General features: G+C 40.2%; 1 protein-coding gene across 1 annotated transcript; it reads left to right on the top strand.

Annotated features, from left to right (window-relative positions):
• The first annotated feature begins 15,127 nt into the window (after positions 1-15,127).
• LOC122861884 lies at positions 15,128-18,260 on the top strand. The gene is made up of 3 exons (XM_044166907.1): positions 15,128-16,519; positions 16,705-16,772; positions 17,189-18,260. Exons 1-3 carry the CDS (start codon positions 16,037-16,039, stop codon positions 17,289-17,291), a joined length of 654 nt encoding a protein of 217 aa, XP_044022842.1. The 5' UTR covers positions 15,128-16,036; the 3' UTR covers positions 17,292-18,260.
• Positions 18,261-18,304: the final 44 nt, after the last annotated feature.

Below are 18,304 nucleotides of genomic sequence, written 5' to 3'. Positions count from 1 at the left end.
CTCTGCGATGAGTGGATTTGCAAGTGGGGACCAAGTAAATCCGCACAAATGCGATGTCTAGTTCAACTTTGGTAACCTGTGACCAGCAAATTTGGAAACAGAGGAAATAGAGAGCATCTCCAGGAGCTATTGTAACTGACTGGCGCTAGCCAGCAACCAACCAAGACCCCAGGAAGTGTGCTGGGCTTTGAAGGCAATTTGACATAGTGGCCAAACCGCGGAATTACAACTTCTGGGTTGTACGTGATGCACACTGGCCCCAAAAGACTTTTTCCCATAGACTTATATTGTGAAAGAAGCGGCTGTAAAACGGTGGATAGTTTTTTTAAGGGTCACAACCCCCGTGAAATGATTCGTTTCACTATCAGAATTTGATCCATTTGGTCCAATAACATTTGGAAAGTCTAGAAGAGCTGCACAATTAAATCATTTTATCCCCATTCAAGTTATTTGAGGGCTAAACTGGAAGTGAGGCGGCTCGGCCGGCGAAGCCTCTAGCGTGCTTGCTCTATGGCCCACCATGGGGCCGCACGATGTGGAATATCCAGGTGGTTTCATGCACCACTGAGCAGCTTTCATAGGAATGAACGGGACCCTGCCTCTGACGCTGTATCCAGTTATCTTTATACATCCATGCTACCAACCCTGCGAAAAAAGTCACTACATCACCAAGCTTCAAGACCAAGTATTTCGCAAAGGTGTGCAGATTAATTTGGCTGTACCACTTTCTGGTGTGACCAGGCTTTAATTCAAAAGTCTTTATCTGTCAATTAAGGCAAAGCCAGTTATGTGATTGGCTGTTGCTTTGGTCAGAATAATCAGAGAGCAAAATGTAGAGTAAATCACTTCCATGAGAGCTGGTGAATTTTGTTTGAATGGCAGTGAAATGGAAGTGGACTCTAACGAAATGTCAAAGATTTATTCCTCCAGTAATGCCAGCCCATGCAATTACATTGGTGGTTAAAATGCAGACAAAATACCATAGCTTATATCCTGGTATATTTTTTTTCTTGTCTTTTTGACATGACTAATCCACATGAATACAAAATTGCCTAAACAACTCTATAATCAGTGTTTGGGATGCAACCTCTGGTTTTAAAACACTACATTAGATTTTGGCCTAAAGAAGAAAGACAGATGGGGTTTTTTTTCATCTGTAAATGTCCAACCAGAGAAATCTATGTACAAATCAAGGCCTAGATGAGTTGAACTACAACAGAAGGCTAGCTTGCTCTATTGCTGCTGACACCCGGGGTAATTGCCCTGCTCCACTGCTGAAATGTCACGGCTGCTCTTATCCCAGGTGGGCTATTCCATCAACTAATAAATGCCATTGCCTCTCTCTCAGCACCAAAGCACCATAACATAATATGACACAACACTCATAAAAATCAGCGCATGACACACACCTCGCCGCAGATGTAATTAGCAGCACTTATCAAGATCTAATTTGCTTGCTGTTAATATAGGGACTAATTTGTTAGTGCTCTTTGTAGTCAGATAGCTTTAAGGGGATTAACAGGATTATAAATACAGTAGTTTACCAATGTTAATATTTTAATTTGCTCTTATAAGCATGTTTCATCGTTTTATGGTGTCAGGACTATCAAAAGACTTTTTTTCAGGAATATCTTGCAATAGACAGAAGTTTAAGTAAATAAACTGCCATGATTCCTTTATAGAGTAGATTTCTGCCTGTGTATCACACTTCACACTATCAACAAAGACAATAGATGTGACATAAAGAAGTATAATCTTTGTCACTTACAAATGCATTAACTCAGGAAACCCAAGTCAATCTACTGTAAGACATCACAATTTCCTTCCACATGCAGACAACTGTCTCCAACACATATGACTATTTGGCTTTAATTTCAGCCAGCAGTACTGAAGACCTTATCTCATTTATATGGTAATAGCACTTCTGATGTCAGCTCTGCTAGTGCAGATCGCAAGCTAAGCAAGGATGGCCTTTTGTGGCCGGGGCTCGTTCTCTTCCTTTTCCCTGACTGACTGCACTGACCGGCAAAGAGAGGTCAGTGTCTGAGGGGATCAAACAGCAGCTCCAGCCTGTGTGTGTGTGTGTTGGGGGATTTAATTTACTGTGACAGATTGTTGGTAGCACTTACAGAGGTAATATGTAGTCTTTTGTTGTGGGATGCCGGCACAAAGAGTAGCTTGACCTTCAGCTGTGTTTATTACCAGCAGGGATGTTGTTGTCCATTATGATACAAACCTGCGTTTGAGTGAAATGACATTAGACCAGTAAACCTCTACAGACAAATGCTAAAAGTTAACAACAAAATTAGCACATTATTGAAATTGTTTAGAACTAGTGAGTCATAAATGAAAACAAACTTGCTATTGACTATTTGCTAAACCCATCTCCCGAACAACGAGTGCAGCTAATGATAGCTTAGCAATTGTAAATAGGCATGGCAGGGCTGTCAATCTTTGGTTTTCTCAACATGTTACAGCGAAGTGCATGGGGTTGTTGTAAGAGCGATACTCTTTATATGAAGAGTTTGGAGGGAGAGTGGTGTCTCTTCTTTTCTCTTTTCAAAACCGAAAATACAAGAGCAAAAGTGTAAGGAATGGATTAAACTGTGTGCTTTTCTGCTCTAACATAAGTTGCAAATGTTAGCATGCCCGGCTAACTAGCTTACTACCTACAGTAGCAACCCAGTGTTACTACCAAAGCCTATTTCATACTACATTATTTTGTGGGGTTACAGGTTATGTTAAAACAAAACAGCCCCGTTCACAATAGCATATCCACTGTGTTGTATTTCCCCACTTTAGAAGCTGGTCCTTGATGATGCTACTATATCAGACTTTAGGCTGACATTAGCAGCTCTATCCTGCTCTTAATTGGATTTGGGAAGTTTACTATCCGAGACAGAGTTATATTCCCTAAACAGATTGGTTAGTCCTCCTAAAAGCCTTTTATTTTGTACTGTGAAAAGTGAAACATGCTGTTTGAAAATACAAACGAAAGCAAGTATGTAAGCTAAGCAGCCAAATGTTAGAATAAACAGTGTGATACTTTTTTTTTATCGTGCTTGTAGGACTAACTAGCTCTACACTGCAATACAAGAACAATGTTGTTTCTTTACATGGCTCATCAACTGGTGAGGAAGCTGACATTTTTGTCCAGGACATATGCAGCTTTAGCTTCACTCTTTTAGCACAACATCATGCATGTAGCCATCAAGTGCCTCTTTCAGACCCCTTTACATGGTTCTCATGTTAAAATGAGAACAGTCAGCCGGAGATGGCGTTTTCAACCAACTAATGGATGAGGCAGGACTTAGTGAGCGATCAATTGCTAATGGCATTAAAAATAAATGAATAAAAGAAAATGTAATGTCTCTTATGTTTGTCATATAAAAGTGAAAGCAAAGACCATCAGTATTCCAGAAATCCACGAGAGAGGTTTTCAGTTATACTGAGCCACCTGATTATTAATTTCTCTCTTCTAATCAGTATTCCAAGAAAACATCTTGCAAGTGTTTTAGGAAAGAGTTTTTTTGGCAAATGGGGAGATAATTCTTGGATGGAAATGGATTAACAGAAACTTGGCAGGGAAGGCCACTCCACATCTGAGGTGTGATTTGAATATTGACCTGAAGCAGTGATATCCATGTCAGACTGTGATAGCTGTGCTAATGGGAGGTCAGCCAGAGGTCAAAAGAAAGTGGAAAATGTGTTGCGCACATGAGAGCTGAGAGTAATGAGTCTCTGAAAACTAAGCTCAGTTTGTTGAGTCTGGAAACTTTGCAGTTAAAAGAGCTCATTGAAAGTGAGAAATGATAAACAATCTTCCCACCTGCTATGTGCCACAAAAACATAGCAGCAAGAATTTTTTTTCTCACCTGACCGTCAAGTGTCTGCACGGACCTCTAATACTGACACAGACTTGATCTCTGTTTCCTTCATTGTTCCCTGCTTGTTGAAAAATCTGACCTGTCTTCTACACGGCAGTATGAGGACATTAATGAGAAGCACAGTATTGATTTTCAATGAAAACACTGCACTGCTTTGTTGCATTTCTTTAACCTTGGCTTCCCTGAACCTGAGGCTGCCCAATTCAATTTTTCTTTGTTGGATCTTTCATCTCTCAAGGGGAAATTTCATTAACTCTTTACTCCAGTGCTTGGCATCTGTTGTTCCACCCATAGTTTAGTGGAAAAAATGAAATAAGAAAACACGAGTTAAGTAAACCTATTTTTTCAGACTGAAGTGCACTGCACTCAGTCAGTGCTTGGAGGGAAAGATGTAATACGTACATTTACAATTCCAAAAACTTTGTCTTCCAAAACATGATTTTGTGTGACGGATCTGTACTGTCACCTCTCAACAACTCTTGAATCCGGAGCTTGTGGCGAGCAGACTCCCACTCTCAGATGAGTGTCGACAGCCTGTGTTTTATGCTGCGTTTTAAGCTCATTTGGGCTCAAAAGTCTTGGCAGGTCAAAGGAGCGCTATGAGCACCATCAGGCTTGTCACTGAGCTGAGCTTTCAGATGTTGGTGGTCTGTTTAACAGGCGTAACATTTCTCCTCGTCAGCCTGGCAGGTGGTTGAACTAACACTGTGCCTCTGGATGGAGCTCAAAGTTAAGTCCTGCAACCTGTTTTGAACTTCTGGATGGCTGTGACAATTCAGATCAACTCTGATAGCAGAGGATGTATACCAAAAATGTCAATTTAGGGAGCAACAGGGTGACACAGATATATCACTTTCAGTTCAGTCTAATAATACATTCTAACTTTAATTTCCAAGGCTGTCAATGGCTGATCTTATATACAGAGCAGTTTTTCCCTGGCCAGGGTTGATAGCCAAGGCTTCAGGGCTGCGAGTCTCTAGCCCCCTGCCCAACCTGTAAACTCCTGATGTAAACTAGGTCGGTGCAAAGAGAGAGTGAGAGAGAGGTGCTGCTGGGAGCATTGAATTATTCAGCCCAGTCCGCTGAGCTTTGATAACACAAGCAGAACAACAGCAGCATAGCGCTCTATGCAAGACAGTCATATGGGCAATACCTTGCACTCTGTTTGGCGTGAGTTAGCTTCACTCGCTTTTTTTAAAATTGGAAAAATGTGAAAAGAAGAAATGTCATGAATTGCTGAGCATTTTTATAGGTTACATGGGCTCAAGAGGGACTCCTGTGGTTCAAAAATTGAACCTTTTTTTAGGGCAGTTTTTCATGAAATCGTACAAACATCTTTGTTACACATGTCTTCATATTTCACGACACATGCAGTAGGCTATAATGAGTGTGACATTACAAGCTTTCCTCCAGATTTTCAGATAAGAAAATGTCATGAAGTGAAGAAATGCTGAAATCTCAACCGCCTCCTGCTTGCACCTCAACTAAACCCCCATCGTAAGGCTTTGATCAGCATAACCTGCCATATGTCAGAGAATGTTTACTGCTTTCCTATTATATACAGAGGTTGTTAATTTTTACTACCGCTTTTGAATGACGAGGGAAGTGCACACGTCTTCACAAAAAACTGTTGAGGAAATCTCCTTTTTTTTCCTCCATCATGGACTTTCTGCCGTGTCTGCCAGATCCAAGCGAATTAGATACGGATGCAGACGTGCTCATAAATCTTACAAACACTGAGGTAACGTGTTTCAGACTTGCTTACCAGGTGTAATTTGTCAAGAATGGGTAACTCAATTCCACACAGAGCACGGCCTTCTGCTTCGGTAGCTCACTGCAGCCGTTAGGGTTTGGTGTTCAGTGTGGCATCACTACTTCAGGCCATGGCAGAGTTGTTATCAAGACAGAGACAAGACAATGCAAGGTGTCTTACTCAGAAGCAATATCACAACAAAATAGCATGCTAGTATGTTGTTTTATGATATTATGATGCTTGGGATATTTGCAGTTTCCCAGTTTTACACACAGATCCTAATCTTCAACTGTCAATTCCAAGATGTATATGCTTTAAACTGTAACCTGCCAACAGTGGTGGAACTAAGTATATTCACTTACTTCAATTACTTTTTGAACAATTTTCAGGTACTTGTACTTTATGTGAGTATTCTCATTTTATGCTACAATGTACAAAATACAATACATCGATATAGATAAAACTACAGCAATGAGTAAAATACATAAAACTTTGTTTCACCTTGACCAGCTACAACATGAAATGCCTATACATTAATGCATCAGTAATAATAATCCAATATGAATATTTCAATATTTATTATATTTTTAAATATACATGAAATAACACTGACAGGTGCTATTCTGCCTGCATAATGAGTACTTTTAATACTTAAAGTACATTTTGCTGTTAATATTTGCTGTTAAGACTTTTACTTGTATGTATTTTTATGTTGTAGTATTGCTAGGCAAGGTTTACTGATAATATGGTGAAACTTAATAAGAATATCAGTGGCAAGTTTAAGACCAAGACATTTCGGATTCAAAATCAATCAAGAGGTCAATTAGGAGGTAAATCAAACGCTCATTACTTAATACAACTCTTTTATAGCCTGTACACAAAGCTAGTGATATACTAGATATCTGTTTAAAAAATGTATTCATTTTAACTGTATAAGTGTGTATGCCAGCTTGTCAATGATGTTGGAAATGTAGGGGAATTATCTGGGCTTATGGATGCTGCAAATGACAATGAAGTCTTCCCGTTGACTTTAACTGCATGTTAATTAGGGGAAACATTTAGCCAATAATACTGCTCTAATCACACTTGAGTAGATTCCCTCCCTGGAGTCTGATCTGTCAGCATGAGACAGGGAACAGAGGATAACATCACTCTAAACAAGGAATTACCTACACGCATCCACGTGCTGCTACCTGATAGTAAAGGTTTATGTGTGATGTTAACAATGTCACAAAATAGTGTTGAGATTACTTTTTCTTTTTTTTCCAGAGAACTGATCAAGAGGAAAAATGGTGTTCCCTTGCTGAGGTTCTTGTAAATAACTCGATCAACAAGGAAATGAGAAATAAGCAATTTTCACAAAAGCAATCTTCTATTAGCCAACAACCGTCGATTTTGTCACCTGAAATTAAATGTTTCTGGCAGATTATATCTGTTGTAGCAAGCTAGCTAATTAACGCTAATTCTGAGTTGGTTAAAAACTCTGTCTCCAACCGACTTATTAATGTTTCCTGTTGAGTTGTTTTAAATGAGATCCCTGTAAAAGGCTCTTAAATATGCATGTGATGGCAACATACATGATATAATGCTAAAAGAGGAGGAGAGTAAAGCTATATGTCCCAGGCAAAAAGCTAACAATAAAGCTAATGTTAACTCCTTGGTTTAAAACGCTGTCTCCTGACTTTTTAATGTTTCAAGCTGGCTCGTTTTAAAATGAGAACCCTGTGAAAGGGCCTGAAATATGCATTATGATATTGTGGTAAGAGAGTGAGGCTAAAGCGGCGTATGTCCCACCTAAAATCAGCATCCTCACCAGTTGCTAATCCATGCAGAAGGCCCTTCATTGTATTGCAGAGTGAGACCAGGTAGCTCCAGTATTATGAATAAAAATTTAATTAAAATGTTATCAAATGATCAAATCAATACAGCAACATAGAGGTTAGATTTATCCCCTGCAAGTTACCTGTAATCCCACAAAATAATGGAGTTAGTAAAAGATATGCTCTTACTGTAGGTAGCTTACAATTGCAGCTTACTTTAGAGCAGACATACACAATGTTTAATCCATAACATGTCACTCAGAGTAAGAAGCTGACTGAGTGTTTTGAGGGCCTTTAAAGCCAAAATATAAATTGAAATACAAGTTGAAATTGAATTTAATTCCACTTTCACTTCAGTTCAGACTGCTGTTAGTGTGCAATATGCTTTATTGGGATAATACCTTTAAGGGTTGTAAAATTAAACTGCAGAAGGCTGTTTATGTAACATAATGTTGCATTAGCAGAAGATGAACCACAGTTCGAAGAAATATGCTGCAGACAAGTGAAAGTTTCTTTGCAAGTGGCCCTTGCAGGGATATCTAAAATGTGCATGATAATGGAGCTGAGGTACCTCCACCTCCTCCACACCTCTGCCACTACTCTCTCTTTTTATTCGAGTCTGGATCTTTCCTCCTCACCCGCCCTCTCTGTCACATTGGCTCTGGACTGTCATAGAAACAGCGTGTGATCCAAACCTCTCTCCTGTTCTCTTCAGTTACATAAATGCCACATACTGTTGGAGTCCTGAACCATATTTTTAGACTGGCATAGACAGGCTCGATAATGATGCCAGCCATCAACAGTCCCATTATATAACATGGACAGGGGGTGTGCACATGCATGGCACTTTTTTCAACAGCACACTCTACTTTTTCCCATATCTGGCAGGCTTGCTTGACTCCAGGTACAAGCTTTCACATACACAGTAAACAGCTGTGTTTCTGTATGTCATGCAGTGCATCCATACTTGTTTTTGTAGGGAAAAATACACTGAAAAGCGTTCTTTCTACAACCTACCACATGCTCTGTTGTCTGACAACTCTGCAACAAAACCAAACATGGATGTTACTCTGTTCCACCTGTGAAGGTTTTCTAATTATAGATCAGTTAAAAACAAAGATTTTGTTGCGCAGAAGCCAGGCAAAGCTTCTGCAGAAGGTTTCCAGATTTGTCAATTATATAATGTTATTGTAATCCACATCAATTTTAAAGGACTAGGGTATTTTAGCAGGTCTGCAGGCTTATCCTAAGGCATGAAACCACTGACATACCTGTTAACCCCGAGGACTTTATCAATTAAATAGTAAAGTTTTTAGTGCAGCTGTCCATTCAGTGGCATCTGTAGCCTGTCAGCACCATGGACAGCATCAAACTGGTGTTGCTTCCTCTTCTGGACCTTCTGTACTTTTCCTCTGCCTTCAAAATGTTTTTGAAACAGAAATACCTTGGGAAGGAATCAGATCAAGTTTCATATTCTCTGTGTTGTTCTGACAGAGAGTAAAGGACAAAGGACAGGAAATCACTGACAAAAATGGTTTGAGGTGCTGTTCAGCAGCCGTTTTTGTCATGGTGGAAACAGTGTCTTAGCAGTGTAGGTTCTCACTTGGCTATATTTTGTGGAATTGCTTGCTCTATATTTGAATTCTTTAAACAGTTAAAAGTATAGTCTATATAATTAGGATTGCGGATTGTTTACAATTATTGAAAGCTTGCGTTTGATTGCAATTTACCATGCTACTCACTGGGAGAAATCTACTGTAGCCATGAAGAATAAAACAAAGGTCATGTTTAGAAGTTGCGTTATTCCAACTCTATTATTCTAATGTTACTAAGAGTTAACTGAAAGCTGACTTGCTTTGACCACCAGCAGATAAAGACAACAGCCCAGTCACAATTATTGCTCAGAAAAAAACTAATCTAAGAGTCTGCCATGCTGTGACACCATAGCTAAATGATACTTTGAGCTAAATGCTAACACTAGCATGGCAGGATTCACATAATGACAATGCTAACATGTGAACATATAATGTTCACCTTCTTAGTTTAGCATTTTAGCATGCTAGCATTTGCTAATTAGCGTTAAACACAAGGTACTGCTGAGGCTGATCTGAATGTTTTTATTAGTTTGGCAGGTATTTGGTCATAAACCAAATTACTGGACAAATTGAAATTTTGACCTGATTTTGGTGTTACAGGAAAAGTGAAGGGATCACCAAAGTCTGTAGGATTCATTCTCTGGGGACCATGAATGTTTATACAAAATTTCATGGCAATCCATCCAGTAGGTGTGGAGATATTTCAGTCTGGACCAAAGTAGTGGACTGACATTGCCATCCTTAGAGCCACGCCGCTTGCATGACTAAAAACAAGCACAAATTGTAAACGCATACATTTCAGCTCTTAGTATAGACATTTTAAGATTACACTTTAAGACAACACACTATTACAAATGTACAAAGACACAATATGGCCATGAGGGATTTCTGACAGGCTTCCCTACGGCTTACCTTGGTGTATTCTTTCTACATCAACACTGGAGCCAGGACTTGACTGAGCCAATGTTTCACAGCCATTTGCTCTAATCGATATGACACACTGTCTGCCAGAGGAGGTATCTTGAATAGCTAGGGAAAAATTAAAAAAACAGCACTAAAGAAAGGGGAGGCATTTAAAACGGTGTGTTGTGGAGGCACAACCAGGTTAGCGCTAGCCTGGGAGCAAATGGGAGAAATGAGATTAAGGAGTAAAACGGGCAACCAGGATATACACTCAGGTCACAGTGGACTAAATTAGAAGAGGAAAAAGTAACAATAAATGCAAGAAACTTATATATAAACAAAAGGCATATAGGTAAAGGAGAAGTTAATCAAACTGAACAGACCTGACACTTCCAATCTGACATTAGGATGCTGACAAACAAGCCAAGTATAATGCAAGGATTGATTGCTGTGAGTTCCTCTCCAAATGAAGCTTCTTACCTAGTAGGTAATTAGGAAGTGAGCAGATGCTGGTATTGAGTGTTTTGTGCGCCTGAGAGAGGCAGTAATTGTTTTTTGTTGATTACATGGCCTGTTGATAGAAAAATGGGTCACTGCAGTAGTGACCACAGGCAGGACTGAGAGGACCTTCCAGTACTAAGTGTTACAAGAAACACAGGAGCATGGGAAAGTGTGGGGAAGCGAGTGAAAATCCAACAAAAGAAGCTGAGACTATTTATTTACAATGTGTATATTGTGACTGCATCTTCAAACACGGGGTATTTGTGCTAAAAATGTAATTTCTTCGGCTATAATGGATATTTTTCACAGTAACAACGTATCAAATGATAATGTGAAAGCACTATGAAAGGGGTCGCTCGTAGCAATGAACATACAGACAATTATAAATCTGAAGCTTTCCTTAACTTTACGGGGCTTTATAGCAAGTTTCAGCTCAGTGTTTAGCTGTCCGTAACTTTATTGTTTTGGATCACTCTCACAATGTCGTTCTCAGCTGTAGCAGGTAGCTGTTTTCTGTGAAAATGCTCTAAAATCCCACTGTACACTACCTGCTGGTGAACATAGTGAAGCATTTAGCAGCTGAAGAGCCAGATATTTCCCTCAGGAGATGGAGGAGACCAAAACCTAGCTAAAAGAGAGTGAACTTTGGACTTTCATCCATCAAGTGGACAGAAACACGACTCCAAATGAAAGCTACTGTTGCTCCATAAATGCTGGATGTGTAAATAAGCAACTGTTTGCTAACAATTTCACCATATCAACTTACAGTTTTTCTCGATTGCTAAGACACATTTCTTGAAAGCTGCTCTCCTTTTCTCTAAACTGTGAACACAAAACACAATTTTCAAGCTACATTCACAAAACCTCAGACTCTTCTTGCAAAACCAAACTTTCACCTCAAAACAGTTCAATCTGTGCTCAAAACTGAACTATGTTGTCAAATCGTGCCCCGTGTCAATCAAAATTAAAAACACTACTGAACAGTCACTAAACACTACGTAGAAAAATAGAAAACAATGCTCAGGACATGAAGCTGGAGAAATAAATGTTTAGTGTTCACTGTAGGCTAAATGCATGTTGCAAAACAAAAAAAACTGTGCATTTAGCACAGTACAAAAAGACAAAACAGAAATCTTATGTGTTATCACTGGTGTACAGTAAGCCCATGTAAAAATAAAGTACAAAAATATACATGGAATACTAGGCCTACAAACAGTTAGACCAACCCTCCATTACAATACTACAGTATATTGGTACAGTGATGTACTGAAACATATATTTACTTACAGTATACTGTGGTACAGTATATAGTATGTCATACAGTAATTGCTGTCAACATTTACATACTGTACTATAATGTCAAAAAAAGGTAATTATCAGTTCTCTTCTCTAAATCTTCAGATTATGGTGGACACAGTGAATCTACTGATGTTTGGTTGTACCCTTTGTCCAGCCTCCCTCATGCTCATACCAAGGGCAAGAACATGGTCAATCACAGTAGCTCTGATTTCATGAGATATTACTGTTCTTCGTCTTCGCTGACCACCTCGACCTCCTCTCACACAAACTCTTCCTCTCAGATTTCTATCCATTGTAGGGCCTCACAAACCAGTGCTCTCTGAACTGGCTTACTTTATATGTTCCCTCACATCATTAGCCACAAGTGTGATCAATTTTGAGTTGTTGTGTTCAAGTGGTGACATCTGTGCTTTAATTGTGTTTGACTTTTGTCACCTGTGCTCACCATTATGCAGCACGGGTGCATCACAATGAAAATGTGTTGGCAAGTTGTGTCTAAACAGGTGAAAAGTGCTTATGGTTTTGCCAAAAGAGTGATTGATTCAATCAGTGGGTTCAGGCAACTGAGCATTTGGTGCAGACAATAGGGTTTAGTGTTTTAGCAATTGAGAAAAACTGTAAAACCTGATAACATGTCAATGTTGTGTCCACAGGTTGTTTCCGCTGCCCCCAAGTTGCCAAACAGTTATTGCAGGTTTAAAGTGACAGTATGTAACTTAGTGACAACTTTTGAAAAAAGGAATATAACATTCTACTTCTTACAAATGAAAAGATTAATTAATTATTAATAAAACACACCCTTGCTCAATTAATACAAACGGGTTTTGCTGCTACAGCCTTACTTGGTCCTGTGTGACCAATAGGTTATTGTGGCTAATTGTACCTAAGGTTACCAAACTTTAGATAGATACTGCTGTAATAGACATTACTGAGTCAGTTCACTAACTTTATGCCTCTTCTCTACTTGTATTAGTGTTACACTACTTTTTTCCTGTAATTGTCACTTTTGTCTACAATGGCTGCCATTTAGCAAAAGTTACATCTCACTTTAATATATATAGTGCTCTTGTCTTGATTGCCAGTCCTCAGTGGCTTTTAATGGTTACAGTCTGCTTCCTTTTAGGTCACTGTCATGAATTAGACCATTGCTTTTACCAAGTCAAGATGTATTACAAATTATTTAACATACAGAGCAATGTTTCTGACAAAAAAAAAACCTATGTAAATACAGTATATTTTGGCTCAAACAAACCCTCATACAAGGAGCTCTTGTTCATAGTTTTACTCACTTGTCTTGATTAAATTTGCAAGTTCCCCAGTGAGTTTAGCAGAGCATTCCTCACATTTTAATCCTGGAAAGGAAAGGAAAAACCTTGCAGATGCGGTGTGAGCTACCACTGTCCTGTACAAGGACGCTTCAGTCTCTTCACTGGCAGGAATCAATAGGGGAGATGCTGTGTGGTTTGCTTTTCTTGAATGCTGGCACCATCTGCTGGTTATAACCTTAACACTCTTTTCACCATGTGCTGCTATGGCAACATGAACCAAATCATGAGACTGGCACAAAGGTTGATGCCTCATCTCTCTTTCATCAAGCTGTCAAGAGCTGAGAAATATTCTATGTATGTCATTATTAATGTGTTTACTAAGGTTTGGAGTGAGCACTGGAAACGATTCCCACAAACCTCCTCCAGAGGTCATAAGTTCATCTCTGTGACGTACTTTCAACGTCAACACAACAGCAAAAGTCTTAATTTACATTTAGTAATCAAGCAGATTAAGAGGGATAGCTCAAAGATAAACAGGGCTGCCCCTGGTTCTTTTACTGCAGTTGAACCCCTCTTGGCTGCACTGACTGTTGCCCTGACAACCTTATGTCACCTTGTCAGAGTTACAATATCATCTGTCTCAGCTTTGCTCATCTGTTCAGTTGATTACATCTGTGCAGTGTCTCGATGGATCTTCTGTCTGACTGCAAAAGAAGAAGCTTTGGTGTCTTTCTTTGTAGAAAATGTCTTATGTACAGTATATTATGTAAATACGAAATAGTTTTAGTAGCTGACATAAAGTGTCAGAAAATAGTACTACAGGATGTATATGTTGGTGTGTGTATATCTTGGTGTGTAGTTCTTCTTGACCCTGTCATGTTCATGTTTGTGTACCTGGCCGGGGTAAGCGGCCCAGACAGTTTTACTGGAATGCCTATCAGCAGGCAGCTGGCTTGTTTAGACATACGGCAGAAATGTTTCTTCAACTCAAACGTGACAACAACAGTTTTATTTGTTGCCCTTCAAATGGAGAAGTTGAGTCATAATAATAAAAATTTCTCACACATGCTTTGCTGCTGTTGGGATGGAACAAAGGGCATTTAAATCCGTTGCAGTGCAAAAGCAGCTCACACAGTCTAATCAGTCCCAAAATCATTTCAACTCACATAGTTTTGGAAGATTTGATACACAAAGCCATGCAGAATCCAGAACAGGAGTTTTACAAAGACTGAACTTTTCCCTGTCTTTCATGAAAGGAGGAATATTCTTGAATCTGGGAGAAGTCAGAAAAGCCACAGTTATGTTGCGAGCTGGGCTGTGGCCTCCGTCTTGCGGTAGATCCTCCCCCTCGTCTGGAAGCTGTTGAGTTCCTTTCCAGATGTGGCCGCGTGATCTTTTGAATGATACACTGGTGCAGGCAGAGAATCACAGAAATGGGGGTCCAAAAAACAACACAAACAAGACTCCATGAGACGCAGCTTGTTTGTGGACCCTTACTTACTTTCACAAGTAGATTTTAGATCTTAGAACTATAGTATACAAATTATTGCACAATCAGGAGGATGTTCCAGTTTTGCTCTGAAGCTCATTTCCCTATAAGGCAATCTCTGAGAAAACGTTTTTATAGAGAAAGGACATGATCACATCTTAGAACAGCATCACTGAAATGGAGACAGATTGGTAAGTAAGAGGTATTCCTGTTGAAAAGGTTATAATCAGGATGCCACACTGGAGAGCTACTTTTCCACTTTTACATGAGCTCAAGCATCCTATTTCAGTAACATTTAAGCAAAGGAACAATAGTGTCAATCTTTCCCTAACATCTTACACATTTCCTCTAAAAAACAAAAAGTAAAGCAGGAATTTCTTCGATGAGACATGTGGGACTTGCAGGCTTGGATCCCCCACCTCTCACATTTACAGTTTGGAAAATGCCAGTTGCTTAAACAGCAGGTGTCTTTGACTTGGTCATCCTCCAGAGAGAACAGGTTACACAGCTGTCTGGCACACACACATATGTGCACACACGAGCAAGGAAAGAGAGGGAGAGAGAAAGAGGCACTTAATGAAAGACAGCAAACAACTTCTTTACTCGGGTGAACTCTGGGTTCTTGTTGGACAGCTCTGGCAGGGAAATGCTCCCGCTGTGTCTTTTGTATGTGCAAGTGGTCCAAACAAAAGCTTAGTGAGAAATCTCTGGGAAGCCCAAGCTGTCGGGCAGGAATGCTCCCTCTCTCTTGTGGCTCAGCGCTTGAGTCTTAATCAGTCACCGGAGGGGCTGGTTGAGCTGGGGGCCTCCTAGACCCAGCAGGCGGACAGGAACTCACTCACTCCTGACCTTGCTTGCCTCAATAAAATCTATTAGCTGAACACAGACGAGTAAAAAGCCGGTCATTGTTGCTGATGTGATGCAGATAAATCAAACTAACTGCCCACTGTTTCCTCCTTATGTAATATATTTCTCAAGCCAGGGAATGGCTGAATATTTACATGTACAAGGGTTTTTTTTTCCAGTTTTTTATTATAAATTGTTTAGATTACATGACAAATAAGAAAACACAGGCAGAGGTTCTGAAGTAAAAGTGGAAGTTATTTTTGTCCAGTAGAAATAATGGAAACATAAGGGTGTGTGTGTTTCCCTCTATAAGAAGGCGGAGTTTTCTCCCTGGGGTCCTGAGCCAAACTGGTGTTATGTAACGGATACGCTGCTTCTCATCCTGATGTGTGTCACCCGAAAGTTTACAAGCAGCGTGTCTGACAAAATCTTTTCAGCGGCGCGTCTGCAGATCGGTAGCGGGACATTTTTAAGAAAATTGGCCTTCAGAGCTGATTTTTAGCCAAAGAACTGTCTTACACAACCATAAACCTAATTGAAAACTGACCTTAAACGCTGCCAAAGATCAAGTCTTTGTTGGTTAATGTTCAACTCTGGAAGCTCTCGGTGTGCCTGACGAGGAATTTGGAAATGGGACTTTGCATTTAGGTTTTGAAAGCAGCCGGACGGACGGACATGGGCAGCGGTACAAGCAGAGGGAAGAGAGTTGCACCTGCGTGTGTCAGCGAGGTGAACGTGGCCAAAACAGCTGCCGGTGGCACTTTACCCAAACAGGACAGCAGTCCGTTCAAGCCTCTCAAAGTCCATGCAATTTTGCGCAACGCGCGCAACCGTGCGCAACCGGACTGCCACAGCGAGGGGCACGACTCCGACTTTTCCAGGGAGGACGAGGACATTGATGGAGAGCTGGACACTGTTCTTGCTGATTACGAGGAGCGAAGGAGAGTTTCTGTGAAGAAAAATCCTCCAAAGAAGACCGTCATCAGATCCAAAACATACGGACTCTGTCATTTTAGTAAGGAAGACGACGAGGACTTCAGCTCCAGAGCCGAAGAGCCACGTGGCTCACACGGTGAAGCAAGAGATGTAAACAAGAGGAGCAATGATGCTTTCACACACTTTAAAAAACACACACCTGCGTGCCCCAGTCAGCACAGTGTAAGGCCTTTTATTTTATTTTTCTACTATTTGATAATTATATTGTATAAGACATGATTTATCTGATTGTTGTGCAAACCCGTTTATTATAACAGCAGGGTGATTTTAAAATAACAACGATCCTGGAGAATTGTTCAGTGTTGAGATGAAAAATGATTCCTTCTCTCCTCTCTTGTCTATGTCAGTCCTCCTCTCAAGGCTTTTTGACAAGAGGGGCTTTGTTGGAAGCTGTTCCCACATCAGAAAAACAATCGTAAGTAGACAACTGATAAATAATTCATGTCCGAGCTCAGTGGAGTAGTAAAAGCCGAGGAGGGCCAGATCAAATTTACCTTAAAGGGATCGAAATACCAACCCATTATTCTCAGGGCAGATCAGATTAGTCAGACGTCTGCAAGCAGGACAGAAAGAAAAAAGTGTCTGTTGTTGCTGCTTTGTTGGAGGTGAGTGCGAGGACCGGAAACACAACGAAGAAAAACATATTACCATAACATGCCTTAAGCACAGCTAGGGAGAATATATTTCATGGCCCTTTCACCAGGATGGCCCTTTGTGCATCGTATTCACTGTAAATTCATCAGTTGGTTGTTCGATGTTGTTGTGGGTTCATTCAAAAATAGAGTATCACCTATATTTCCTGTTGTTGACATGTTTCTCCACTCTCCCCAGGACTTTTGGCAGCTGCCACAGCTCCTCTCTCACCATGCCAGTCATCCCTTACGATGGATCAGAAGAGGAGCTGATGGACACTATTGAGAGAGAGTTTAGTTGACCCCCAGCTGAGAATGCTGCAGCAAAGCTGCTGTCCTCTTCTGGTGTATTCATGGGATACAGAAGTTTGCAGAATAACATTTTAAAGAGAGAAAGTGAACCAGGGTTTCTTTTGACAATTTCCTGCTACTTAGGAAGGCTACATTTGCTGTATTTAAGCACTCCAGGCCTTTGCATTTACCCAAGCCTTATTTAACATCATGAAGCAATGTAATCGCAGTTATAACACCAAGTTGAACAGGTGCCAGGAGATTCTCCTCACAGCCCAGGTCTGTTTACCGACAGAAGCCTCCTTGGTTTATCTGCAGTGGTAAGGTGTCACCCCCCCTCTCCAATGCTGCCGGCTCCCACAGAGCACACACCTAGTTATTTGTTACCTATTACTTACTTTACTGTAACTTGTCTGTTAATAGGTAAAGGAGAGAACACATATTGATCTGGTTGCTGAAACTCAGCAGCTCTGCTAAAATCTAGCAGTAAAGGCACATTCTTGAGACCATGTGCCCATGCTATATATATATATATATATATATATATATATATATATATATTATTTTCCACCAGCAGTTTTGTACATGCAGTGCAGTGTATAGTTTTTTAGTGGCAACCCTGCAAAGGTATGAGCTGGGGTTGTTTATTTAAGGTTTCCTTCCTGACCACAGTTCCTGCACTTCTCCACCCTTATGAAGAAGGAATGTGTGGCAGCAGAGACTTTCAGTCAGGCTCAGTTTGATCCAGCTGCGTTTCTGCTAATGACAAGATTCAACCACATTCAAACATAAAGTCCTGCTGACACTTAGTGGTGAAACACAGAAGTTGTGCGCATGAACACATATGTGAACATTTATGTGAATACTGTATGTGTCAACAAACTGCACTTGTCATTGTTTAACGAATTTCAACCAGAAATGTAGAGGAAGAGTTTTGTCATTTTGTTTTATATTGCAAATAAAAATGGACTTTTGCAGAAGTTTTGTTCATGTGTGAAGTTTCAGGGAGAAAACCTTTGCCTTT

Source organism: Siniperca chuatsi, linkage group LG15 (genome assembly GCF_020085105.1).
Source record: "Siniperca chuatsi isolate FFG_IHB_CAS linkage group LG15, ASM2008510v1, whole genome shotgun sequence".
NCBI lineage: Eukaryota > Metazoa > Chordata > Actinopteri > Centrarchiformes > Sinipercidae > Siniperca > Siniperca chuatsi.
Note: the sequence above shows the minus strand (reverse complement) of the source record. Positions and strands in the feature narration are given on the sequence as shown.